We start from the raw sequence: 26,481 nt of genomic DNA, 5'->3' as shown, positions 1-26,481 counted from the left end.
GCCCCGCCCCCCGGCCCGCCCCGGGCGACACTGCGGCAGCGCGGGGGGGGGGGGGCGGAGCGCGGGGGGGGGCGGGGCGCGGGGGGCGGCGTTGCCATGGCGGCGGGGCGCGCGTAGCCGGCCGGGGAGCCCAGCCCGCGCCGCTCCAGGGGCGCGGCCGCCGCAGGACGAGCGCGGGGCGCGGGGCGCGGCCGGGCGGCGGGATGCAGGCCCCGGGCCCCGGCGCGGCCGCCCTCCGCGAGGGGGACGCCGCGGACCTGGCCCTCTACGACTTCGAGCCGCTGCCCACGCTGCCCGAGGACGAGGTGAGCGCGCCCCGCGCCCGGCTCCCCGCTCCCCGCTCCCCGGCCGCGGGCTCCCGGCTCCCCGCTCCCCGCTCCCCGCTCCCCGGCCGCGGGCTCCCGGCTCCCCGCTCCCCGCTCCCCGGCTCCCCGGCCGCGGGCTCCCCGGCTCCCCCTCCCCGGCCGCGGGCTCCGCAGGCGCAGCGCCCGGGAAGGCGCGGGGGCGGGGGGGGGGGGGGGGGGGGCGGGGGGCTGCGGCTGCTGCGCGGGCGCCCGCCCTGCGGGGCTCGACCTCCACCTCAGGGGGGCGCGGGGGCGCGGGGGCGCGGGGGGCGCGGGGGGCATGTTTCTCCGCACCCGGGAGGTCAGCGGGCGCGGCCGCGGAGCCGGTCAGACCGCGGTCGGGAGGTGGGGGAACCCCCCCCCCCACGGAGGGCCGCTTCCTGCTCACAGGGCCTTGGGGTTCTCCATGGGGGTCCCGCGCAGCCCCCGGGCCCAGAGGGCCTGCACCACATGGGGCTCCTGCTCTCCCACGGGGCCGGGGCCCTGCCAGGACACCCTGGTCCCTCGAGGCGCAGGGCCCCGGCCCAGAGCCCGAGTCTCCTGCGGGCAAATGCCCGCACCGGCGGCCCTGCCCTGGAAGGGCCAGCGCTGGAGCACGGCCTCTGCCCCCTCCTGAAGAGCTGACCCTTCAGAGAGAGGGAGGGAGGGCGGGGGAGGCCGCTGGAGGAGGGCTGGGGCGGGGTGGCCGGAGGGCAGTGCTTCAGGGCCTCCCTGTCCCCCCAGTGCCTGCAGAGAGGGGAGCCAGGCGGAGGGAGCAAGCCTGTTGGCGGCTCCCTCACTGGTGGGGGGACACAGCCCACAGCCTCCAGACTCCCAGGCGTGCCTTTGGGGGTGTGTGCTGGAAGGCTCGCCTGGCGCCATCCAGAACAGCCCCTGCGTCAGCCTCAGGGCCTCCCGGGTGCCCTGCGAGGCAGCGAGGCCAGCGCCGCGAGCAGAGCCGCAGCCCCTGGATGGGCACCAGAGCTCGTCCCCGCCCAAGCCGCCCCGGCTGGGCCCGCGGCCTCTGGTGGTGGCGTGACCCCAGCCCCCCGCTGAGCTAGAGCAGCCCCAGCTGCACAGGTGTCTGGGGTGGGGGCGGCCGGACACTACCCTCCTGGTTGCTCCCAGCTGGAAGTTCAGGTGCACCCTGCAGACCCCACCACTCTGGAGGAGCTGCCGGGCTTGGGGGGCTTGACCCTGTTTGCCTGTCCCAGGCCGGTGCCTCGGGCCGGACCCACGCCTGTAGCTGAGGGCCTTAAGCCACGCCAGGGACGCTGCCCGCACAGGTCAGGGAGCCGTCCTGTGGGCGAGCAGGCCGGGCTGCAGCTGCACCCGATGGGCAGGCCAGAGGAGGGGCCCTGGAGCCTGGCGGTGCAGGGTGCGCTGAGTGGGAGGTAGGGCGAGCCCCTGTCAGACAGCCGCTCGCGGGCCGTGTGGGGGTGTCTGGAGGACTCTCTGGAATGCCCCCCGTGTGGCCCCGGAGAAAACCCCACACAGCCTGTGAACAGACGCGTCTGACGGCGGCGATGGGGAGCCAGAGGCCGCTGGGAGCGCTGGTTAGGGCCCCCTGCCAAGGGACCGCTGAGGCCCGTGGGGCCAGCAGGTGGGGGCCCCACCCCTGACCCTGAGGTGGCGGAGCCAGGGGCGCGGCCTGGGGGCCGGCGCGGGGGAGGCGGGTGGGGCGCCGGCAGGGGTGAGAGCAGGGCAGGCGTGGAGCTGCCGGCGACTCCGGGGTGGGCGCCGAGGTCAGGGCGCATGGGTCCCCCCACGCCCCGGCACAGGCGGCTTTCGGGGACACCGCCAGGTTGGGGATGGCGGCCGGGGCCCGAGGCCTGCGGCCTGGCCGTCTGCTGAGCCGCCGCGGGGCAGAGCCGGGGCCGGAGCAGCCTCTCGGGCGGGCGGGTGGGCGGGCGGCGCGGGCCTCGGCTGCCAGCGGTGGCTGGGCTGGCCGGGAGGCGGCGGGGTCCTCTGCTCGAGGCGGCCGGGACTGCGCCTCAGCGCCTTTCTCGGCAGGAGAACGTGTCCCTGGCGGACATCCTGTCCCTGCGGGACGGCGGCCTCAGCGAGCAGGAGGCCTGGGCCGTGTGCCTGGAGTGCAGCCTGGCCCTGCGCAGCGTGGCGCCCGCAGCCATCTTCCAGACCCTCTGCATCACGCCTGACACCCTGGCCTTCAACACCAGCGGCAGCGTGTGCTTCATGGAGCAGCTCAGCGGTGAGGCCCTCGGGGCGGGCGGTGGCCCGGGGAGGGCAGGGTGGGCAAGGCAGCTGCCGGAGATCAGGACCTGCTGTGCGCCCCGCGCCTGCTCGGGCCAGCCCCTCCCGCGCCAGAGGGCACCCCGGCCTGGCCAGCACTCAGCCAGCCCCGACTTGTGCTGGGTCCAGCTGCCCTGTGGTGAGCGGACCGGTCAGGGAGGCCCTGGAGGCTGCTGCTGGCCCAAGGGAAGCTTGAGGGGCCAGGCCTGGCCCCCTGACGGGGCACCTCTGCCCTGCTGCTCTGGGGAGCCGGTCAAGCCCTTCCTCTCCGAGCCGACTTCCCACGCCCACCATCAAGTAGTGGCCTCCCCTTCGCGCCCGCCCTGGGGTGGAGGTGAGCGGCCCCAGCACGGGGACCCGAGTCCTGGCCCTGCTCACTGGGCCTGTGGTCAGCGCCTTCTCTTTCCCTCCCGCAGATGACCCTGAGGGCGTCTTTGTCCCCCCAGAGTTTGATGACACTGGGAACACCTTTGAGGTGAGTGTGGCAGGTGGCCAGGCCACAGGCCGGCCACTCCCCAGGACCCCTTCTTGGCAGCAGAGGGTGGGCGGGTCACAGTGGTGCAGGCGCACTGGCCTCTGGGCACCGGCCAGGGAGCAAGCGTGGCGGCTGTGCCCACCCCGTCTGGAGCCCCACTCAGCAGAGTCGACTGCTTTGCACCCCGAGTGCCCAGCGTGGGGCTCCCCACACAGGGGCCGCCCCCCAGCGGCATCTTCCCAGAGAAGCCCTGAGCCTCGCGTCAGTCGGCTGAGTGTTTGTGGGAGGAAGCGTCTGTGACTGGGCCTCGGTCTGCTGTGAACAGCAGGGCTGGATCCCTCGGCTCTCGGGGCGGCCCGCGGAGGCCTGCAGAGGCTGGGGCCCCGTGGGGTTTGGGGACCCCGGGACCCCAGATTCCGTGTCCTGCAGTCCACACTCCCAGTCTTCACGGTGCCTTGAATCCAGAATCAGGTACCCCAGCACCGCCCCCAGATAGTCCATGTCCCTGTGCCCCGCATCCCCACTTGGGGGCCAGCGCCCAGCCCGCCCTGGTTCCACCCACCCGGGCTAGGCTGGGGCGGGGCCTGGGCCTGGGGGCGGGGCCTGGGGCAGGGGCGGGGCCCAGAGGCAGGGGTGGGGCCCGGAGCCGGGGCGGGGCCTGGAGCCGGGGGCGGGGCCCGGAGCCGGGGCGGGGCCTGGAGCCGGGGGCGGGGCCCGGAGCCGGGGGCGGGGCGCGGCGGGCCCACCGGGCGGGGGGCGCGCTCACGGGTGCACCCCCCTCCGCGCAGGCGCACATCTACTCCTTGGGGGCCACGCTGAAGGCGGCCCTGGAGTACCCCGCGGGGCCCGAGCCGGGGCCCGAGCTGAGCCGCGACCTGGAGGCCCTGCTGAGCCGGATGCAGGCGGAGGACCCCGGGGAGCGGCCCGAGCTGCAGGTAGCCCCCCGGCGCGCCCCCCGCCCCCCCGAGGAGCCGCCCGCCGTGCTGGGCGAGGCTGGGGGGGCGCCGGGCGAGGCGCGCGCTGAGGCCGCCCGGTCCGCAGAGCGTCATCGCGCTGTGCGAGCAGAAGCTGCAGCTGGCCTCCCCCTGCCGCCTGTGCCGGAGCCTGTCGGCCGCGGGACGGCGGGTGCTGTCCCTCGAGTCCTTCGGGGCCTTTCAAGGTGAGCGCCCCCCGCGGGGGCCCGCGGTGCACGCCAGCACCTTGCGCACCAGCCCTGCCCCGCACGCAGGCGCCCCACCCCCCCACCCCCTAACACAGGCACCCCCGCACACAGGCGCCCCACCCCCCCACCCCCGCACGCAGGCACCCCCACCCCCCCACCCCGCACGCAGGCACCCCCGCACACAGGCACCCCCACCCCCCACCCCCGCACACAGGCACCCCCGCACACAGGCACCCCCACCCCCCCACCCCTGCACACAGGCACCCCCGCACACAGGCACCCCCACCACCCCCCCACCCACCCCCGCACACAGGCACCCCCACCCCCCCACCCCGCACGCAGGCAACCCCGCCCCCCCACCCCCGCACGCAGGCAACCCCGCACACAGCACACCCCGCCCCCCCCACACAGGCACCCCCGCACATAGGCACACCCCGCACACAGGCACCCCCACCCCCCCACCCCCGCACGCAGGCACCCCTGCACACAGGCACCCCCACCCCCCCACCCCCGCACACAGGCACCCCCACCCCCCACCCCCGCACGCAGGCACCCCTGCACACAGGCCCCCCCCCCCACACACACACAGGCACCGCCGCACACAGGCACACCCCACACGCTGACACCAGGCAGCAGCTCGGAGATCCTGGGTGGGGCGTCAGGCTCGGCCTGTGGGGGGCAGTGGGCGCCCCAACTCCTCTCCGGCCAGCCTGGGACTCAGCAGGCACTCGCTGACTGCCTGGGGCTTCCGGGCTCCCTGGGACTCCAGCGCAACCGCCTGGGGCACCCCTGGGAGGGGCACTGCCGCTGGCGGAGTGCACAGCAGGCACCTCCTCGCGGGGCCTCCAGAGGGGCTCACGGGCACGGGTGTGCACGCGTGTGGCGTGCGTGTGTGACTGTGTACGTGTGGCTGTGTGTGCCTGCGCACGTGGGCCCCGACCGGGCAGGCCGGCAGGCCCGCTACCCCTGCGGGGTGCAGCCCTCAGGAGCTCCAGCCGCTGGCTTGGCTGGTCCGGCAGGAGTGGGACAGGCAAGGACATTTCTGGACTGAGGGAGGGGCAGGGCCTGAGTGCAGAGGACCCAGCCAGTGAGGCCCTGAGGGCGGGGTCCCTGGTGTGGGTCCCCCTTCCTGAACCACGGCGCCTGGCAGTGACCACCCTGCTTTTGCACAGAGGTCAGCGAGAGTGCCTGGCGGGGGAGACCCAGGAGGCCGCCCGGGGACCCTGGGGACCTGCCCACCACAGAGGGCCCACCCCAAGCCTCCCTCCCCCGGGGCCCGGAGCACCCCGGGACCCCGCCCACCAAGCCTCTGCTGTCGGCCCCCATGAGGAACGGTGAGAGCCACGGCCTGGATGAGCTGGCCAGCCTCCTGGATGAGCTGGACACCCCGCGTGCCAGGGGGGCCCTGGAGCCCGACTTTCTGGAGCGGGGCCACCTGCGTAAAGTGCAGACATTCCCCCGGCTCCTGCCCGAGGGGCCCGAGGCCAGTGGCCTCTGCCTGCCACTGACCAGCGCCAAAAACTTGCTGCCCGCCTCGGAATCCCCTACTGCAGACGCCGGGAAGGGCCCCTGGGACGGGAGAAGGGGGCTCTCCAGTGTGAAGGCACCACCCAAGTCCGGACTGTGGCCAGAGCAGGGCCCAGAGCCCCAGCCGGACGGGGCCCAGGCGGCGTCGCAGCCCAGCCAGGGCCCTGCAGAGGAAAGCCCCCCAACCCACTCCCAGGACCCCGGTGAGGTGGGTCCCGCTGCCTGGACTCTCAAGACCGAGGGGACTCTGGATGCAGCTGGACAGCCAGGAAGTACAGCCGCGGAGCAGGTGAGAGCTGGGGGCTCCCCGTGGCTGGAGGGCCCCTGCACAGGCATGTGCCCCTCCACCCCCACACGCACCACCTCGGCCTCCCTTGCCCAGCCCTTACCCAGCTTTGCCCCAGCTGCCCTGTGCACGCAGCCCAGACCCGGCCCTGGGCCAGGACCCTCCCTGTTTCCGTGGATTGTGAAGGACTTGTGTAGGGGCAGCCCCCCACTAGGACCACCACACCCCCAGGGGTTATCTCCGGAGCTCTGGCGTCTTCAGGCTGCTGGTGCTGTCCCCATATCAGCTGTGAGGACCTGGGAGGTCCAGGGAGGCCCAGGGAGGCCGGGGGTGTTCAGCCTCACTGCAGGTGCTCGGAGTGGCCTGGGCTGCAGCCTCCGAGGCTGGTCAACCCAGCCCCCAGCAGGCTGCTTCCCGAGCTCTGGCTCGTGACCGGACAGGAGGGGCACAGCTGGTGCTTGCACACCCTGGGCTCTCAGGCTGACATCACGTCCCTCACCTCAAACTATCACCTGCCCCATGGGCGCCACAGGTGCCCCTGGCCGACAGCGGCTCCCAGCACCCAGGTACATGACCTCACCACGGCCCCCTTCTAGATGGTAAACAGGCACGGGCAGCCCTCCCCAGCACTCGCCAATCATCTTAAGGCCTTCTGGGGTCAGTCCAGTCCAGCGGGGGGCCTGAGTCCTGGTGTCCTCAGGCGTGGGTGTAGCCGGGGTCAGCATCTCCCTTTTATCTCTTTCTTTAATTATCTCTATTCTATATTATCACGTATAGACATTAACATGTATGATATGTAAGTGTTTTTATTTGTAGTGAAGCAATGTCACAGCCCATCCTATAAACCCCCGGCCTGTGGCATTGTAACCGAACATGTCACGCTGGGCCCCCCCCCCAAAGTCCAGATCCCTCCCTCGCCACACCCTTGTCCCCTCGCCCACTCTCCTTCCCTCCTAGTGCCGCCAATTGGTCTCGTCCTCTGACAGCTTGTCGGTTTCTTTGTTTCTCTACACACTGCACAAGTGAGGTCACGTCTTTGTCTTTCTCCCCTCGACTTATGTCCCCAGGCATCATCCAACGGCGAGGCTCCACCTTTTTCATGACTGAGTAGTACTCCACTGTGTTGTAGCCCACATCTCTCTGTCCACTCATCCGTCTGTGGTCGTGCGCTTAGGCTGTTTCCAGTTCTAATCCTGCAATGAAATGGGGGTGCACCTATACTTCAAAATAACGTTTTTGCATTTTTCGGGTAAATGCCCAGCAGTGTGATAACTGGAACGTGTGGCACTTGGTTTTGATTGTTTGAGGCATCTTCATGCTGCTTCCCGTGATGGCTGCGCCCTCGCCCCACAGCAGGGCGCAAGCCCTTGGCCTCCTACCACCTGCTGCTTGTCTTGGGTGCACAGCTGTCCCCGCAGGGTGAGGTGACAGCACGAGGCTCAGACCTGGGTTTCCCTGGTGCCAGGGATGAGCTCCATCCTGGCCTGCTGGCCGTCTGTGTCTTCTTGGAGAAGGCCTGTCCTCTCCAGGCCAGCTCCTGGGCCTGTGTGGGAGATCTCAGTTTGCTGCTGTCCTTGCTGACTTGCGCTGCTTTGCGGCCGAGTCCCAGCAGCCCCGGCCGGTGGGTGTCCAGGAGGTGTCGCCGTGCTGGCCGGTGTGTTGTGGTTCCAGGTCTCACAGCCAAGCTTTAACCCACGTGGTGTGAGGGCCCCACTCCAGTCCTGTGTGTGGCTGGCGGGTTTTCCAGCTCCAGGGCCCGCGGGGCGCTCTCTCCATCGTGAGGCACCCGTTCCTGGTGTCGAGGAGCTGCCCACGTGAGCTTGGGCTCTTCTGGGCGCTCCTTTCTGGTGCTGGTCGTTATTCCCGTGCCATGTTGTTTTGCTTCCTGGTGCTTCGAAGTGAGTTTGAAGTCAGCGAGTGCAGCCCTTCATGTTTGTTCTTTTCTCTCAGGATTGTTTTTGCTCTTCAGGGTCTTTTGTTTTCCAAATAAACGCTGTCACTTGTTCTCCTGTGAGGAAGGCCGCTGGCATCTTGATGGAGGCTGCGCCAAGCTGGGCTTGGCTCTGGCTGGCACGGCCACATGACTGCTTCCCCGCCGGCGTGTCTCCCCGATGGCCGTCGCAAACAGGCTGTCACCTCTCGGGTGGCGAGCATCCCCAGGGGCTCCTCTTGGTGCGGCTGGCCCCGGCCCCGGCTTTCTCCTCTGCTTGTTCGCAGGAGCAGAGAAAGGCAGGGGTTCCTGCGGTCGGCTCTGTAACCTGCCGCTGCACTGCCAGTGTTTACTATTCCTGGTAGCTCTTCACTCTGGGAGTCAGGGTTTTGATTGAGGTTTGCATCTTTCTGGGTATATTATCAGGTTTTCTGCAAATGGTGAGTTTTCCTTCTTCCTCTCCGGTCTGGGTGCCTCTCCCCTCCTGCGCCCTGCCGGAGGCTGCGCTGGGCCCCTGTGTGGGGCTGAATGCGGGGCGCTGCGGGCAGGCGCCGGGCGCGGCTGGGGTCCTGAGCGGCCTCCAGCGGCGCTGCGGGCCGGGGGCGCCGCCCGAGTCCCCGCCCTCGGCCCAGGGTCAGCTCCCGGCACGGGAAGGCCCGGCGGCCGGCCGGGGCCTCCAGCTGCCTGCCCGGCACGGCCCCGCGTACCCCCCGCCGTCCCGGGATAGGGGCTCCCCTGTGCCTGCGGGGCTCTCCCCGACCTCTCAGCAGCCGGCGGGCCCGGGCTGGGCCCCGGGAGCCGCGAGCGGCTGGGCTGAGCCGGCTGCCCCGCAGGACGTCGGGCTGCGGGACCTGCTGCGCCAGCTGGGCCGGCCCTTCAGGGAGTACGAGCTGTGGGCGCTCGCCCTCGCCTGCCTCCGCGCCCTGCGCGCGCAGCGCCAGCGCCCAGGTGAGGACCCGCGCCCGCCCCGCGCCCCGACCCCCGCCCCGCGCCCCGACCCCCGCCCTGCGCCGCGCCCCACCCCCGCCCCGCGCCCCGCGCCCCGCGCCCCACCCCCACGCCCCGACCCCACCCCCGCGCCCGACCCCCGCCCTGCGCCGCGCCCCACCCCCGCCCCGCGCCCCGCGCCCCGCGCCCCGACCCCACGCCCCGCGCCCCGACCCCGCCGCGCGCCCCGCCCCGCGCCCCCGGCGCCCCGCCAGCAGGCCCGGCGCCCTGACCCGCCGTCGCCGCAGCCTACCTGAGCCCCGACTCCGTGCTGGTGGCCGAGGACGGGGCCGTGCGCCTCGCGCCGCCCCCCGCGCACGGTGCGTACGGCCGGGTGGCCCCGGGGTGGCCCCGGGTTGCGGGGCGCCCTCCCCGCGCAGCTCAGCGGGCTCGCGTCTCCTCGCAGGTGCCCCCGACGCCTTCTTTCTGGCTCCCGAGGCTGCGGAGCAGAAGCCGGTGACCGAGAAGGTAACGCCGCCGGCCGGGCCGGGGGTCCTGCGAGCCGCCTGGCGGCCCGGGGTGGGGGGTGGTCGCTGAGCGGGGGCGCACTGGGCTAAGCGCCCCAACTGGCAATGAGTCACTTAGGTTCAGAATCCCCGGGGCGCTGGGGCTGCCTGGAAGGTGGGAGAGCCTAACGGGCGCCCCGAGGCGCGCACCCGAGCACCCCGCACTCTCCCCGGTGGGGAGGCCCAGGGGGGCTGCTGCGGGGCTTCTGGAGCCGGCGCCTCGGCCCGGGAGGCCCAAAGAGCCCAGGGCCCGCAGCCCCCGAGGCCAGCGGTCAGCAATGAGGTGCCCTGCCAACTGGGGGTGTCTGCGAGGCCTGAGAGAGTCGGACCTCCCCGTGGCCGGGGTACCAGGCGAGGGTCCCCCACGCCCGCCGTGGGCACCTCTGGAGACTGAGCCCCGCCCCTGCTGCAAAGAGCCGAGGTGCCTTGCCTGGGGGTCTCCCCAGCCGAAAGAGGCACTGGGGGGGCGGGAAGCCACCCAGAAGAAGGGGGGAGCTTGCTGGAAAGGAGGCGAAGCCACAGTCATCTAAGCTGCACCCAAAAGCTGAGGGCAAGAGCAGGGGAAGTGGGGGGCAGCAGAGAGGGTACGAGGTGGAGGCCGATCCCCAGGCAAGGCCAGCAGGACACGCTGCCCCCAAAACAACAAAACCAGGAGATGGCGCCACAGCAAGGACACCCCTCGCCCACGGGCACAGCCCAGGCGGCCGGGCGCCCAGCGGCCCTCACCCGGCAGGCCCGGCGGGCGAGCAAGCTGAGCTCGTTCCCGGCAGAGCCTAAGCCTCCAGGCGCGACGGCCTCGGCGTCTGCGGACAGGCCCGCGGGACTCCGCCCCGCTCCTGTCACGAAGCCAGTATTCCCCCGGCCCCCAGCCAGAGGCCGTGGGGCCCGCCAGGGCCTCGGCAAGCCCCTGGGGCGGGGCCAGCACAGGGCCGCTCCCCAGGCCCAGGACGGCCTATGTCGAAGCCAGCGGGGTGCCCAGCACACTCGCCCCCTCCCCCCAAGATCCTGGTGACCCGGAGAGATGATGCAGAAAAAAACATTGGGCAAAACTCAACTCCCACCCGATACTACAAAGAAAAGTGGGAAGAGAAGAAACCAGGATGGGGAACAAAGCAGGGGCGTCCGTCCCCAACCTGGTCCTCGCAGAGCGGGGCGCTGCCGCTGCTGGGGGGACGGGGCCGAGCAGGCTGCAGACAGCCCACGTCGCCACAGAAAATTCCAAGGTGTCGACAGGAGACCACGCGCACACCAAGACCCTGAACATGGCGCCTTCACGACCCTCAGAAACACGGGCGCTGGGTGTGACCTCACAGACACGCACAGACGCCAACGCGCCAGCGACCAAAGAGGGCTGCCGGGAGAGCCAGCGGGGCGGGGGCTGGACTCCAGACGCTCTGTCCAGAACTCCGTCCACTACAGGAAAGACAGACATTGAGCTTCATCGAAATTAAAAATGGACCAAGTGGGATTTGTTCCTTGGAGGCAAGAATCCGAGGACTCACACGTGGATCCACGTGATACGGCACGTCAGTCGATTAAAGAAGAAAAATTACGTTTATGTGATTGTAGATGTTGAGCTTTTTTTTTTTTTAAAGATTTATTTATTTATGCACATAAGAGCTGGGGAGCAGGCCAGAGGTGCGCAGGGTGAGAGGATCCACCAGAGACAGAGCGGGGAGCAGAACAGGCAGACGGACTGAAATCCACCGCTGAGGGGAGCAGCGGGGAGACAGGAGGGGTCTGCTGCGCCCTGTGGGTAGCCCCCTGGCCAGCCGGGGATCGAACTCATGCTGCTGAGGCTGTGGATTGCGTCATAGTGCGGTGCTTAACCCCTTGCGCCACCAGGGAGGCCCTGTAGATGTCGAACTTCTAACAAAATGTAGCGGCAGTTGGATAAACACTCAGCGAGCGAGGGCCAGGGGAGATCTTCCTCACCTCGGGGACAAAGCCCCTCCCCAACCACCGCAGCGTCATCCTTACTACGGGAAACGAGCCGAGCGACCCGAGGAGCAGGCGGCCGGGGCCGGCCACTGCCCCTCTCAGCACCAGGCGGGGGTCCCGGCCTGTGCCAAAGGCGAAGAAGGGAGGGAGGAAGCAGAGCGTGCCCAGGTGTAACATGCACAGAACCCCAGAGAACCAGCAAAGCCTGGGCTGCTCACGGCCACAAGCGCGCAGCTCGCCTGTCTGCCCTCAGTGGACGAGCACGACTTCAAATTAAAAACACGCCCCATTGACACGCGTGCCAAAAAGCCACTCTCGTGCCCAGCAAGACTGCACGGGCGTGGGAGGAGGCGCCGAATCCGGGAAGGGAGCGCGGGTGGACGCGGGTGTGGGGGCCACGCCCCTCCCGCTGACCCAGGCCGGGCAGCAGTCAGCCCGCGGGCCGCGGCGTGGGCACCAGCAAGCCGAGCCCCGTGTGTGGAGTGAGGACAGGCCCAGGACGCCAGTTCCGCCCAGAAGGTGAGGTCGCTGGCGGGCGCCTGGGCTCACACACCCGTGCCCTGAACCCCAGGACAGAGCAGGGGGCCCGGGGCCCGCAGAAGCGACTCAGTGGGAAACACGGTCTCTTCAACCCACGCTGTCGGGAGTCTCAACACGCAGAAAAGTAGCTCCTGGCGCAGGTCTGCAGGCCACAGAGTTCACGTGCCCGGTCGGGCGCAGCTGTGCAGTGAGAGCCGGAAGCTTCCAGAAGAGCTGATGACGCAGACCTGAGGCTTACATGATGGCAGGGAGCTGTTACTTCAGTTTTTAAAAATGACCCTAAAAAAGGTCTGCTCCATGAGGACACCGCAGGCGGGCAGTTTTCCGAGGTGTGGCCTGAAAACTGAGCCACGAGAGGGAAAACTCGCGTCAGCCTCTTGGTTCCAGGGTTTCGGCTCCCAGGAGACGCTGCCGAGGAAGAGCCAGCCCGGGGCGGGGACGGCTGCAGCCCAGACGCACAAGGAGCTCCTGAAACTCACACGAAGGAGGCGAACAATCGGAACGTGGGCACGAGGCCTGGAGAGACCCCCGGGAAGAAGCCCCGAGGGCAGTGACCCAGAGACACGGTCCCCAGGGCCCGGGGGCTCGCTGGGGGCGGCCCACCTGCTGGAACAGCCCAGCGGGGCGCAGGGCACAGCATAGCACCCCACAGGGGGCGCCCGGCAGCTCCCGAAACAGCCCCAAGCTGGAAACCACGGGCTCCTGCTGGCGAGGTCCCCGCACCTGCCACACCAGGGGCGCCTGCTGCCGGGCGGCTCTCCTGGGGCTGCTGAGGGGTGCCAGTCCCGCGGGGCTGTGTGCTGCGGCCACCAGGCAGGGAGGGCCGGTCTCCTGCCCGTGCTGCTGTCCGGCTGCACCGCGGTCACGAGAGAGCTGCTCGGGGGACGGGGCGAGGGCGCGCGGTCTGCTCGTGACCTCCGTGTGGATCGACGGTTTTCTCGGCGCTGGATGTGTAAGCTCAGGGAACGAACCATTTCCTGTGAGGGCAGCATTGCCGCCTGCCCCGCGTGGGAGCCCCCGTGACACATGCCGCCTGCGCCCTCCCCCCTCCCCCGCCCCAGCGCCCCGCTGTGGGGCATTGGCTCGGAAAGTCAACAATCTACAAGCAGGGCCTGCAAGGCTGTCGTCGTTCACAGGTGCTACGGTGATGTCCGTAGAGAACCCCAAGGACTCCGTGGAAAAACTAATTAAAACAACAGACCAGGGCCTCCCCGGGGGCGCGGCGGGTGAGCGCTGGGCTGCGAAGCTGCCCACGGCCTCTGCAGCGCCGGTTCGATCCCCAGCTGCTCCCCGGCCACCGGAGGAGGGTCCCCCATGGCGCGCAGACCTCTCCTGCCGCCCGCTGCTCCCCTCAGCAGTGTCCTTCGGTCCTTCTGCCTGCTCTGCTCCCCGCTCTGGCTCTGGTGAATTCTCTCGCCCTCCCGCGCTTCTGACTGTGCCCAGTGCTTGTATGTATGTATGTATAAATCAATCAATCAATAAATAAATCTTTAAAAAAAAACCAAACAGACCAGTTCAGCGCAGTGGCACAGAGATCAGCTGCCACGCTGTACACCGATGATGAAGCAGAGGAAATCACAAAAGCGGCCCCATTTACAATCCCACCAAGAAACACCACCAGAGAATAAACCTAGCCAAGGAGTGAGAAACTCCTAGAGGAAAACTACGAAACACTGTTAAGAGAAACCGAAGACGCAAAGACATTCCCTGCTCCTGGATCGGAAGAATCAACCCTGTCAAAGGGGCCGTCCTGCCCAAAGCACTTTGTAGATTCACTGCAACCCAATAAAAATCCGAATCGAATTCTTCAAAGAAATGGAACAAATACTGATGCAGTCCATGTGGAACCACAAAGTAGCCCGAATAGCCACAGCTTCTGCCTAAAAGGGGGGACGTGGGGGTTTCACAGTTGCAGACTGGAGCTGCACTATGAAGTCACTCATCATCACTCAAGCAGCCTGGTCCTGGGGCCAGACAGACACACGGCCGTGGAATGGAATCGAGAGCCCAGAAATACAAGCACCTTCGTGGGCGACCGTCCCGTGGCTGAGGAGGGAGACGCGCTGGGCAGGGACGCCTCTTCAGTGAGCAGCTGGGAGCTGCAGGGCCGCGGGCAAAGGCGCGCACCTGGACTGCACGCTCACGCCTCACAGGAAAATCACCTCAAAATGAAGCAGAGACTTGGGTGGAAGATGTGAGGCCGTGACAGACACCGAACGTGGGCACATCACCCCGTGGCAGGGCCCTCGGACGCGTCGTGGTGGACTCGCCTCTGGAAGCAAGGCAGGCAGAGGAGAGCGCGAGCAGCCGGGACGGCAGCAAATGAAAGTTCCTGTAAGGGGCTGACAGCAAAGATGACACGGGGCTCCCGGGACCCAAGAGAACGCACAAGCCACCAAGTCCAGACGTGGGCAGCAGCAGCCAACAGCCCCTTCTCCAAACGCAGACGCATGGAGAGTGCCCTTTCCTCATCAGGGAGGCGCTGCCTGGCCCTGGGGGCGCGGCCCAGTGATGCCCCAGGAGCCAGAGCCGGTGGGGGTGGCGGGGAGCCTCCCCCTGGCGGGGTGTATGCACGGCCTGCCCTGTGGGAAGCTGGAGGCTGCTCAAAATGTGGCACGTGGCCCAGCGATTCCACTCCTGGGAGCCTGCCCACCGATCACACAACTGCAAACTCCAAGGGAGACCTGCCCACTGCTCGCTGCAGCACCCTTCGCAACAGCCAGGCCGTGGACACAGCTCCCACGCCCGGAACAGGCCAGTGGGTCAAGACGTCGTCTGTGCTCTGGTGGAATACTACACAGCCATCAAAAAGGCAAACTCGCGCCATGGGCAGCGGGAGGGAGGGCGCTGGGTGAAGCGAGCAGAGAACATGGGCCCCGGGGGTGTCGCTTCTACTCCAGATCCAGAGAGAACGGGACAAAGGCCAAGCTTAAAACTGACCCCTGAAAGCTGACCACAGCGCTGAGGCCTCCGGAGGGGGAGGGGCAGGAGAGGAGAGAGTAGAAAGTGGGGGAGCCCCATGGACTGCGGTGGGGGGCCAGGGGTGCCCTGGAAAGCCACAGCGGCCGCACCTGAGGGGGAGACGGGGAGCTGTGGAAGCCCAGGCAAGGGCGCACCGCGGCGCGTCCTGCTAACCAGCCGCGGCCCGAGGGTGCCCCTGCTGTGGGCGCGCGGGGGGCTCCGCGGGGTGGCCGCTGAGCACACGTCCCCCTCAGGCCTCTGTGTACTGCGTGGCCGCGGTGCTGTGGGCGGCCGCCAAGTTCGGTGTCCCCCGCGGCCGCAAGCTGGCCCTGCCGCACCGGCTCAAGACGCTCCTGCTGGACATGGCGCGCCGCCGCGCCCCGGAGCGGCCCTCCGTGGCCGAGGCCACCAAGGTACCGGCGCCCCCTCCGCCCGCCCGGCACCGTCTGCGCAGCGCGGCCGCGTCACCCAGACCAGGCGGCCCGGCCCGCGGAGGGGTTGGGGGGGTTGGAGTGGCTGGGAGGACAGGCCCTGGGGCAGGGGCGGCCGGCGCTGGGGCAGCCCTGGCCTGGGGTGCTGGCGGGAAGCCTGGGGGCGGGCCCTTGTAGCGGGGCGCGGCTGCTCGGCCTGCAGGCTGCACCCCGACACCCGACACCCTCCCGCGGCCCGAGGGCAGCACAGGAAGAGGTCCCCCCCCCCCCAGGCCGGGCGGGCTTGGCCTCAGCCCTCAGGGGCTCCTGTGGGGCACTGACCGCTGAGGCTCCAGTGGGAGCTGTCCCAGCCTCAGGCCTGCCCCGGCCACCTCTGCTGGTGTTGACTCCCCCGCGGGACAGCCGGGGAGGCCGCCGCGCCCCTGGACGGACCCTGGGCCTGCCGGCCGGTTCTCGCCCCCAGATGTGCAGCGCCTACCTCCTGCAGCGAGGCATGGACAGCAGGAAGATTCTAGCCCACCTGAGGGCGTCCACCTGCCAGGTGCGCGGCTCTGGGGCAGACCCAGGCCTCTTGCTGCCCCTGGGGGGGGTGCCCTGTGGCTTGCGCGGCTGCCCAGAGCGCGGGACAGGGGCTCCCCCTCGAAGGCCATCATGGGGAGCTGGCCCTGCAGGGGTGTGGCGCCTGGGGAAAGTACATGTTGGGCCCACACCCCCTCAGGGACATACCTCACTGCTCCGGGGTGTGCTGGCCGGCAGCGGGGGAGCCTGAGGCGGCAGCCAGGAACCCCACATCACTAGGTGGTTTGGGTCGGGGTGGCCAGGGGCCTGGACGAGCCACACCAGACCCAGAGATAGGGGCCGTCTGCGGCTAGGGAGGTGTCCCTGTATCCAGGCTGGACAGGCCCGGCTCAGAGCCGGGGCCCGGGGCCGCGGTACCCCGTTCTGCAGGGGTCCCATCACCCCAACCGCCCCTTCCTGTTCTGTGCCAGGCTGACCAGGAAGAAGAGACCATCGGTCTCCAGAAGGCCTGCCCTGTGGCCGGTCTGAGCCCTCGCCCAGTGGCCGCCACCCAGCTGGGCCCAGGTGGGCGACCCCCCTGTGGCCCCACAGCCCTGCCTGAGTGGACACTGGTGCCAGATGTCCAGCCTCACTCCTGTCCCCTGTCTATCCTGCCCAGGCTCAGGCTGGGCCCCAAACTCCCTCTTATCTCACCACCAGGTGCCCCCACTCCCACACCCAGGCCCCGTGCTGTCCTGCCGACCCCTCCACACAGCCCTGCAGCGTCGGGAGGGGCGCTGACCACCCCCGCAAGTGAAAATGACCCCCACCCCAGCGGGCATGGGGCGTGGGCCTCTGGCCCGCGCTCACCCCAGCCCACCCCAGCCCCCTCCTGAGCTCCTCCCCCTCCTGCAAGGAAAAGGAGCGGGTGGGAGGGGGTGGTGCCCACAGGCTGGAGGACCCCCCAGCCCCCCACTGCTCAGGGCACAAACACAGCCATGCTCACCCCATCTCTGTCCCCAGGCTTCCTGCAGGTCAGCGGGGACACGTGGCTGGCGGCTGTGCGGGAGCCTGTGCCCAGCCAGCCCCCCAGCCGCGGGGGGGCCCTGGAGCTGCCGCCCGCATTCACTTCTGCTGCCACCCACTTCACCCCCATCGAGCTCCCACCCCGCGCAGGAGTGGCCAGGTGGGTGCCCCCCAGGTGCTCTTGCACAGGCGCCCCGCGAGGGCCCTCCTGAGCGCTCTCCCCTCTCCCGCAGGGACACCCTGGCCCTGCCCTCGGGCCCCAGGTCTGAGCAGCCAGGTCCAGCTCCGGAGCCCCTGGAGGGGTCTGCGCTGAGAGAGCCCGCCCAGGGGCACGCCCCGCCCTCAGCCCCAGCCAGCCCGCCCAGTGGGGCCTCCTCCAGGTTGCTCGCCTCTCCTGCCCCGAGCCAGGCCCTGAAGGCACAGGTGCCGCCCCAGGGACAAGGGCCAGAGGAGCAGGTGCTCCCAGGAGCCTCTGCCGGAGGCCACAGGCTCCTCGCCCCAGGGCCCGCTGCAGCCCCGGGCTCTCGTCACCCAGCCAAGCCGCCCAGGGCTCCGGCCATTGAGCCCCGGGGTCAGGAGCCCAGGAGCACCCAGTCAGCCTCATGGGGCCCCGCCCTGGCTGCAGCAGGTCCAGAGAGTCCTGGGGGCACAGCTACCTCGGAGCAGGGAGACCAGACCCCGGACGGTCACCCTGAGAGGCCCCGGCCAGCAGACCCCAAGTCCTGTCCATCTGGTGTGGACGCCCCGCCTCTCCCAGGGAGAGCGGCCTGCCCCTCGCTGCAGGAGGCCATGCGCCTCATCCAGGAGGAGTTTGCCTTCGACGGTTACCTGGACAACGGCCTGGAGGCTCTGATCATGGGTATGGGGGGGGCAGAGCCCGGGATGGGGAGGCCTGGGGGCCACATGTGGGAATGGGGAGATTCAACTGCCACAAGGAGGGCCCCACTAGGTATCTGCAGAAGAGCTGGGCAGACTGGGCCCCAGGACCCCCCAGCCCCGGCCTGCGCCCCCAGCCTGGCCTGCTGACCCGCCCACGCAGGGGAGCACATCCTCGGCCTGAGGGACCTGACCTTTGCCACCTTCTGTGGCGCCGTGTCCGAGAAGTTCAGCGACCTGTACTGGGGCGAGAAGTTGCTGTGCGACCTGTTCGCCGCCGTCAACAGGAGGGGCTCGTCCCCAGAGGGGTGAGCGTTGCCCTGCCAGCTCACAGCCCCCCCCCCACGCCCCCGCCGCAGGTGCTGCTCCCTAAGGGCTCTCCTCCCCGCTTGGGCAGCAGCTCCTCATCCCCGGGGAGCCTGCCATCCAGCCCTGGTGCGACAGCCACCCTCGTGGTAGACTGTTGCTGGAGGGGGGCCCTGCTGCAGGCCAGGCGAGTCCTCGGAGCTGGGCCTGCCCCCAGGCTGAGACAGGGTCCTGCAGCCTGACCTGCAGTGGCTGCCCGGGGAGCAGGTCTGAATCCTGGGGACCCCGGCCCTGAGGGCCCCACTTCTGCCCCAGAGGGTTTGCACAGGAGGAAACCTGGGGTAGCCCCAAAGGCTCTTCAGGGTTGGGGGACAGCCCAGGCGAGGCCAGAGCTGAGGGGCGGGGGCCAGCTGCGTGTCCCCACTGATGGCAGGGCTTCGGAGGAGGCTGCGCCCCAGCGTGAGGGTGGTGGCTGGACCGGCCAGCCCGGCGGCTGCTCCCCAGCCAGCAGGAGAGCCTCCCTGCGCGGAGCTGGTAAGGGGTGGGCCTGGGGCACTGGGCACAGGGCTGTGGGCAAAGGGGGCCTCGCCTCTGGACCCCACGGCGGCCTGCGGTGGGAGCATCTGCCCCGGAGGGGACCCCACTTAAGCCTGATTTGGCCAGGCTCCCCCGGGCTGCGCAGGTGTGGTGTCAGGGAGGGGACCTGTATACTTTCCTGGCGGGGGTCAGGGCCTCCCCCTGCGCCCGCGCACCTGTGCTCCAGAGTAGAGATGGCCAGAGCCCCCGCCCCGGGGAGCCCCCCTTCTGCACCTGTTCCCTCAGCAGCAGTTCCAAGCCCCACCCCTGGCTCTGCACCACGCGATAGCATGTTTTGGGGGCCGGGAGCAGGAGCCAGCCCCGCCCTGGTGGTGACCCCACCGTCCACGTGGGCCGTCCCTCTGGGCGGCGCTGAGCGTCTGACCCTCTGTCCAGGGAAGGAGAAACTGCCCGCAGCAGGCGGCAGCCGAGCCCCCTGCCCGGGCCCCGCTCGATCGGACAGCGACACTGAGGAGCTGTCGGGGGGCAACCTGGAGGTGGGGTTCCGGCCGCAGACGTCCCTGAGAGCCAGGCGGGAGCCGCAGGCTGAGGCCGCGGAGGCCCCGCGGCAGGCGGGCCCGGGCTCGGAGGCCGGGGCGCGGCCGGCCCGGCGGGAGGAGGGCCGCGGGGCCGGGGTCCCGAGCGGCAGCCCGGGCTGGGGCAGCGCCTTCTACGAGGAGGCCTGCTTCGGGGCGGACGTGCACCGCTGCGCGCAGCAGCTGGCCGGGCAGCAGGCCCTGGACGCCGACACCCGCCACCCGGTGAGTCCCGGCCGCGTCCTTGGGGGCGGGGGCGGCTGCTCCGCCAGCCGGGCCTGTGGCCGCGGGGACAGCCGCCCCGGGTGGGCGTCCAGCGGCCGAGCAGCTCCCGGAGAGGCAGAGCCCCGAGAGGCTCCCTGCTCGCGCGGGGGCGACCTCCGCCTCCCAGACCCCAGGACAGCGGGGAGGGATGGCCCCGCAGCGCCCCGCTCCACCCGCCCCCCGCCCCTCCGCCAGGGCAGGCAGGGCGCGGCCACCCACCGCGGGCCCCGAGGGCGGCGTCGGGGCGCCCCGGGGGGGGCGGGCGGGCGGGCGCTGGACGCTGCCGGCCTCGGGCGGTCTCGCTCCGCGCGCCTGCGGCCGGGTGTCCGCGCTCGGGGCGCGCCGGCCTGGCCTCCCGGCCCGGGCGCGAGAGGAGCCCCGGGGCCGGCCCGCGGCCCCGCCGCCCGCTCCTGGGAGCCTGCTGGGCTGCCCGCAGGCGCTGGAGCAGCAGCTCGTGATGGAGAAGCGCAGCTACCGCAAGACCCTCAAGTTCTACCAGAAGCTCCTGCAGAAGGAGAAGCGGCACAAAGGTGGGCCGGGCCGGGCCGGCGGGCCGGCGGGCGGGCGGGCGGGCGGGCGGGGGACCCGCGCGGGCGGCCAGCGCTGACCCGCCGGCGCGCAGGCTCCGAGGTGAAGACCATGCTGGCCAAGCTGCGGGGGCAGCTGGAGGAGACGCAGGGCAGGGTGCAGCAGCTGGGGCTGGTCCGGAGGTACCTGCAGGCAAGTGGCCGCCCCGCCCGCCCCGCCCCGCCCCGCCCGGCCCGCCCCGCCCCGCCCCCCCCCGCCCCGCCGCAACAGCCGCGCCCCCCCAGGTCCTGTACGCCGAGCGCTGGGGCCTGGAGCCCTGCGCGCTGCCGGACATCGTGAACGTGGCGGCGGCCCAGTGCGGCGCGCCGGCCTTCAGCCCCCTGGACGAGTCCTCCTCCCTCATCTTCTACAACGTCAGCAAGCCGGCGCGCGGCGGCCGCCCGCGGAGGGGGCGCGTCCTGCAGGCGGGCACGCCGCTGGGGCTCATGGCCTACCTGTACTCCAGGTGCCGGCGCGGGGGCGGGGCGGGCCGGGGGCGGGGCGAGCGCGGAGGGGCGGGGCCGGGTGAGCCGGTGGGCGGGGCGAGCGCGGAGGGGCGGGGCCGGGAGAGTCTGTGGGCGGGGCGAGCGCGGAGGGGCGGGGTCGGGAGAGTCGGTGGGGCGAGCGCCGAGGGGCGGGGCCGGGAGTCTGTGGGCGGGGCGAGCGCGGAGGGGCGGGGTCGGGAGTCCGTGGGCGGAGTCGGGGAGTCTGTGGGCGGGGCGAGCGCGGAGAGGCGGGGTCGGGAGTCTGTGGGCGGGGCGAGCGCGGGGGGCGGGGTCAACGCGGAGGGCGGGGCCGGACTAGGATGTGGGCGGGGCTGACGCGGAGGGGCGGGGCCGGCGCCCGCGCTGAGCCGCCCCGCCCGCAGCGACGCCTTCCGGGAGGGCTACGTGCAGCAGTTCCTGTACACCTTCCGCTACTTCTGCACGCCCCAGGACTTCCTGCGCTTCCTGCTGGACCGCATCAGCGGCGCCCTGTCCAGGTGGGTGCCGCGGCCGCTGTGGGCCGGGCGCGCCGCGGGGGAGGGCGCCGTCTCCGAGCTGCCTCGCCCGACCTTACCCCACCCGGGCCCCCCTCACTGCTCACCTGCACACACAGGTGCAGGCGGGCAGCCCCGGGGAGCAGCCGGCGCCCTCCTCGTGGGGAGGGGTCACGGGAACCCTTTCCTCTGCGCAAGGAGAGCCAGCCCGGCAAGCAGGGGCTGGCACACGAGGGCAAAGCTGCCCTCAGAGCCTGGGCCAGCCCCCCTTGGCTGCAGTCCCCCCCTTCGGCACGTGCCAGCCTCCCGGCTGGCAGGGACCCCACCTTCAGCCTCCTTCCTCCACCAGGGCTCCCCAGGACCCCACCTCCACCAAGATCTACAAGCGCAGCTTCTGCCTGCTGCAGGCCTGGGTGGAGGACTGCCTGTCCGTGGACTTCGCCCGCAACGCCGGGCTGCTGGGCAGGCTTGAGGACTTCATCTCCACCAAGGTGACCGCGGGGCGCCCCCCAGCCCACAGGGGCCCCCAGAGCAGCCATGACCCCCACGCCCCTGCCCAGATCCTGCCCCTGGACGGTGCGGCGGAGCAGCTGCTGGGCCTGCTGGAGGTGGGTGCTGACCGGCGAGCGGAGGGCGCCCCCTGCAGCGCAGACCTGGAGGACCCCAGGGTGGAGGAGGAGGCCAGACCCCTCAGCGCCCTCTGTAAGCGGCTCTCAGAGGACGGCATCTCTCGGAAGGTGGGGGCCTCTCCTGGGAGGGGCTCCCTGGACAGCAGGGCCTGCTGCCCAGGCCCAGCCAGGGGCCCAGCACACACAAGCACCCGTGCACTCTGTCCCTGCAGCGAGAACCCCCGCTGTGCACCCTTTGTGTCTCAAACACACGTGTGTACACCAGCCTGTGCTGCCCCACGGGGCTGGCACCTCCTACCCCCCAGCTTGGGCAGCACCACAGGAGAACTGGCCGGCCACTCAGGGGCCTGCTCTCAGGCCAGAGGCCCAGGCCAAGCCAGTGGGGGGAAGCTGGGGGCAGCCTGGCTGGAGCGGCCGCATGGGGACACTGCCCGCTGAGTGCGCTGGTCCCACCCGCAGAGCTTCCCCTGGCGGCTGTCCCGGGGTACCGGGCTGGCCCTGCCTCAGGCCAAGGAGCGCCAGTACAGCATTGCGGCCGCGCTGCCCCGCCCCTGCTTCCTGGAGGACGTGCATGGACCCCTGAGCAAGGCCAGCGAGAAGGGGCCCTACTTCCTGACCGAGCACAGCGCCCACCAGCTCTTCACCCAGCTGACGCTGCTGCAGCAGGTGAGGCCTGGCCGGGGTGGGTGGGGGAAGGGGGGGTGCGCCTGGCCACCCACTCTGTACGTGGCCCCCGTGTCACAGAGACACAGATGGGCTGAGGCCCCGGCAGGAGTGGGGGAGCCCCTCACCTCGCCCATGGTCCCCACCCCCACCTCCCCATCACTCACAGGCCCCCAGGGCCCCCCCCCGCCCCGTGGCCTCTGGCTCAGTTCCCCAGGCCAACTCACCCAGCCCAGACTCAGGCCACCCTGTCCTGTCCCCGCATCGCTCGGCTGGTGCCCCAGGGAGCATGTGCTGTGGTTACAGCCAGGCCCCCCAGACCCGGCCTCGCTGAGCCCAGACAGGGCTCTTGCGCATGAGCTGGGACCCCTGACCCACTCCCTCCTCGTCTCCCCAGGAGCTGTTTCAAAAGTGCCATCCCGTCCACTTCCTAAACTCTCGGGCCCTGGGTGTGATGGACAGGAGCGCAGCCCTGCCCTGGTGAGTGTCCCCGCGAACGGGAGGGGCGGGCACACGAAGACGGGGTCCCCGCGGCCTGGCCCTGCCGCCTGGCAGCAACCATCTGTGTCTTGCAGCTCTGGCTCTGCCGAGGGCCCGGCCACCCGCTCCTGCAGCCTCTTTCTGCCCAGCTACGTGCAGGACAGGTACCTGCTGCAGCTGCTGCGCAGCGCGGACGATGTCAGCACCTGGGTGGCCGCTGAGATTGTCAGCAGCCCCAATGCCAAGGTCAGCACCGAGGGCCGGCCACCCCGGGGCCACAGTCCTGGGGGCCCCACGGGCACCGGGTCCACCTGAGGCCCAGGCCAAGCACGCCTCAGCCTGTCAGCAGTGGAGTCCACAGCTCTGGAGCACGCTCCTGGGCATGTCCCCCGCACGTACCCACTCCTGGCGCCCCGTCTAGGGGGTGTCCCGGGGCCAGCACCTGCGCGCAGGCAGCGTGCCGTCGCATTCCCACGCAGGCGCGCTCACACCTGCCGCAGTCACACCTGTGCACTCACAGCTGTGCTCACAACTGCATGCTCACACCTGTGCACTCACAAGCAGGGCCCGGCACACCCCGCTGGAGCCGTGGCCCAGCCTCCTCAGAGGAGACAGATGTCCCAGCCCTGCAGGAGCCCTCTGTCCCCAGCCAGCCCGTGAATCAAGGCGCAGGCCAGCGTCCACTCTGGGTCCAGCTCCCGCTGCCCGAGCATGGGCCGTAGGCAGGGCTGCAGTGGCTCGGCCCAAACAGCCGGGTGCTGCAGACCACAGGACGGCCACCCGCCTGCTCTGGGTCTCCCCCTGCTCAAGAGGGCCCGGCAGTGAGGGACCCCCAGACCCCGGGGCCGCAGGTCTGCCAGTGAACACCCCAACCCGAGTGGCGGAGCGGGCGCCAGGCTCCTCCCAACACGTCCATGTGGGCTTCAGAGCCAGGTCAGGACCAGGTCTCCACCCTGGGCAGCCGCCCCCTCAGCAAATTGGAGCCCCAAAGCAGGTTTTCCTAGCAGAGGCCCCAGCACCACACCCTAAGGTCAGAGCGTGCCCAGAGAGCTTGCCGGGGACACACTGTGCTCCCCAGAGCCCCTTAGACGCCCTCCCCAGCTTTAACAGGCGCCACCATTAGGCTTTCCTGGTCCCATATGTCCCAGAGTCCCAGGCAGTCCCCAAGCCTTTTGGGAACATGGGGGGCAACTTCCTTTCCCAAGGCTGGGGTGTGGGGCCCTCGCTGCTGGGCGCTCACCCTGTGTCACAAGAGTGAGCCCCAGAACCAGGGGTCTGCAGACCCCAGGGGATGGGCACCAGGACCCCCAGCCTGAGAGTGGGGTCCTCCCGGAGGCCAGCAGGAACCCCAGCGAGTGGGCTTTCAGCTGTGGCCGGCCTGGAGCTCGTCCCACCCCCCCACGGCCTGGCCCAGCAGCCACAGTGGGAAGGGCTGTGGGGGGTGGGGTGGGGGTGGGGTGGGGGGGAGGGAACCCCACGGATGCAGCTCAGTGAGGGGCTTGTCAAAGCCACACAGGGCGGTGTCCCCAGGAGAGGCGTGTGGATCAAGATGGCCCTTCGGCCCTTCCCAAGCAGCCAGGCCAGACAGCAGGGCCTGCCTGGAAGCTGGGGTGCAGCTGAGGGACAGGGCTGAGCTCTCAGAACCTTTGTCCTGGCCCCAGGACTCTATCGGAACCCGCCAGCCTGGCCTGGCAGCGGGTCCGGGCTTTCAGCAGACAGGCCCCCAATCTGGCTCTTCTCCGAGTGGGCCCAGGAGCCCTCTGGAGATAGGGACGGACTGGCCAGAGGCGCTGACCGCGTGCCGCCAGCTGCCTGGACAGCAGCCTTCCCACGGGGCCCTCTCTTGAGAAGAGGGGCCGTTCCCGCATCTCCAGGGCCGGGGACCACCTCAGGTGCGGGCGGGGCTGACTGGGCTCCGCTCCAGCTGCAGGTGACCCTGCTCTCCAAGTTCCTGCTGACCGCGAAGGCCTGCTGCGAGCACAGGAACTTTGCCACAGCCATGCAGATCCTGGGGGGCCTGGAGCACCTGGCCGTGAGGCAGTCCCCCGTGAGTGTCCCTGGGTGGCGGGGGGCGGGGGGGACCAGCCTGAGGGCTCACTGTGCGCTTGCTCTAGGCCTGGAAGATCTTACCCGCCAAGATGGCCGAGGCCCTGGAGGAGCTGAAAGCTGTAGAGGTGCTGGGCGCTGACAGGGCTCACCTGCACCCACCCCCAACCGGTCATTCCCAGACCTGGCCCCAGACACGCCCCCCGGGCCTCCGCTGGTCCTCTGCCACCCAGGCCAGGCTGAGCGGGGGTCCCCCGGACCCAGGGGAGGTGGGTGGCTGGCACTGGGCAGCCTTGGCTGTCGGCCCTGGGTCTCCCCACGGCCGCCTGGGTCACCTGCTCTTTCCTGGCGCCCTCCTGAGAGCAGGGTCGGGGAGACCCCGGAGCCCGGCTCCCCACGGCCCCAGCCGCCCCGCCCCGCCCAGGTCTTCCTGAAGAGCGACAGCCTGTGTCTGATGGAAGGGCGGCGCTCCCGGGCCCAGCCCACCCTGCCCTCAGCCCGCCTCCTGGCCATGCACGTCCAGCAGCTGGAGACCGGGGGCTTCACCATGACCAACGGGGCCCACAGGTGGAGCAAGCTCAGGTGAGGGCCCCTGACGCACCCGCCCCAGGCCTGCCCTCCCAGCCCCACACGACCTTCGGCCCCAAGACGTGGGACCAAAGCTGCAAGGACCTCGTTAGGAGACCCGGGCCCGCCCTGCGCCTCCACGCAGCCGCCTCCCACGCGGGGCTGTCTTCCCTCTCCGTGTGCCGCCCGAGCCCACTGAGACCCACCGCGGTCCCCAGGCAGCTCCCGCGGGCCCACCTGGGGACCCACCAGGAGGCGAGGCCGGGGGGCGGCTATGGAACCAGCACTGAGACCCACAGGGCCTCAAGCCCGTCTGCTTCTGCGTGGGCAGCCCCGGCCCCCACCTGCATCTCACGGGACCCAAACCTCACCCTCCACCCTCTCCCCGCCGCTGCATCTCCGAGCAGGCACCGCGAGGCTGGTCGGGCCCACGGCGGGGCCCGCGGGGCCCACCTGCCAGGGAGCCCTTTCAGCCACCAGTTTAAACAGATGCCGCCGTCGCCTCGTAGTAGGGGCCGGGCCAGGCTGCCGGGGGCAGATGACAGTGGGCAGGCGGCCCCCAGACCTCACGGGCAGCCCCGCCAGACCCAGGCCCACCCCGGGAGCCCCGGCCGCCCTCAGGGCCCGGCCGTCAGTTCTGGGTAAACTGGGGGATTCGGAGGGGCTGGGCGGGCGACAAGGGCAGAGGGACGGGCGGGGAAGGAAGGGGCACCTGTGGGAACTGCGGCCCAGGCTGCCAGAGCTCGCCCTGCCCCTCAGGAACATTGCCAGGGTGGTGAGCCAGGTGCCCGCCTTCCAGGAGAGCCCGTACACCTTCCCCCCGACCCCAAGCTGCAGGCGCACCTCAGGCGGAGGATCGCCCGCTTCAGCGGGGCCGACGTCGCCCTCCTGGCGGCCGACAGCAGGCCCGAGGGCCCCGGGGCGGCAGCGGGAAGCCCTCGCGGAAGCTCCAGGACAAGCTGCGCAGGATGAGGGCCACCTTTCAGTAGGCGGCCCGCAGGCAGCCCAGGAGCGCCCACAGCCCCGGGCCCAGGCGGGCGCAGTGAAGGGCGGCGTTTCGCGGGAACTTGGAATTAAACTCAAAAACAAAAAACGAGTCCCCACGCTGCAGGCCCCCGATTCCTGGGGGCTCGGCCACCATCGGGC

The 26,481-nt window shown here is 70.6% G+C and overlaps 1 protein-coding gene across 1 annotated transcript; it reads left to right on the top strand.

Moving 5' to 3' along the window:
• Window positions 1–203: 203 nt before the first annotated feature.
• KNDC1 (kinase non-catalytic C-lobe domain containing 1) lies at window positions 204–26,358 on the top strand. The gene is given in 33 exon segments (XM_037496878.1): window positions 204–305; window positions 2,337–2,535; window positions 2,993–3,051; window positions 3,840–3,986; window positions 4,093–4,210; window positions 5,386–6,450; window positions 7,380–7,445; window positions 7,541–7,680; window positions 8,457–8,904; window positions 9,192–9,263; window positions 9,350–9,411; window positions 15,146–15,304; window positions 15,786–15,863; window positions 16,312–16,405; window positions 16,844–17,006; window positions 17,080–17,705; window positions 17,886–18,030; window positions 18,462–19,365; window positions 19,841–19,934; window positions 20,027–20,124; window positions 20,217–20,437; window positions 20,840–20,953; window positions 21,300–21,441; window positions 21,511–21,687; window positions 22,039–22,245; window positions 22,640–22,722; window positions 22,818–22,968; window positions 24,647–24,769; window positions 24,837–24,896; window positions 25,193–25,350; window positions 26,095–26,150; window positions 26,153–26,245; window positions 26,248–26,358. Coding segments are annotated over 33 exon segments (6,501 nt in total). The 3' UTR covers window positions 26,325–26,358.
• Window positions 26,359–26,481: the final 123 nt, after the last annotated feature.

This window comes from Talpa occidentalis, unplaced genomic scaffold (assembly GCF_014898055.3).
Source record: "Talpa occidentalis isolate TD23 unplaced genomic scaffold, MPIMG_talOcc4v2.1 talOcc4.8, whole genome shotgun sequence".
NCBI lineage: Eukaryota > Metazoa > Chordata > Mammalia > Eulipotyphla > Talpidae > Talpa > Talpa occidentalis.
This window is presented reverse-complemented; position numbering and strand designations above follow the sequence as displayed.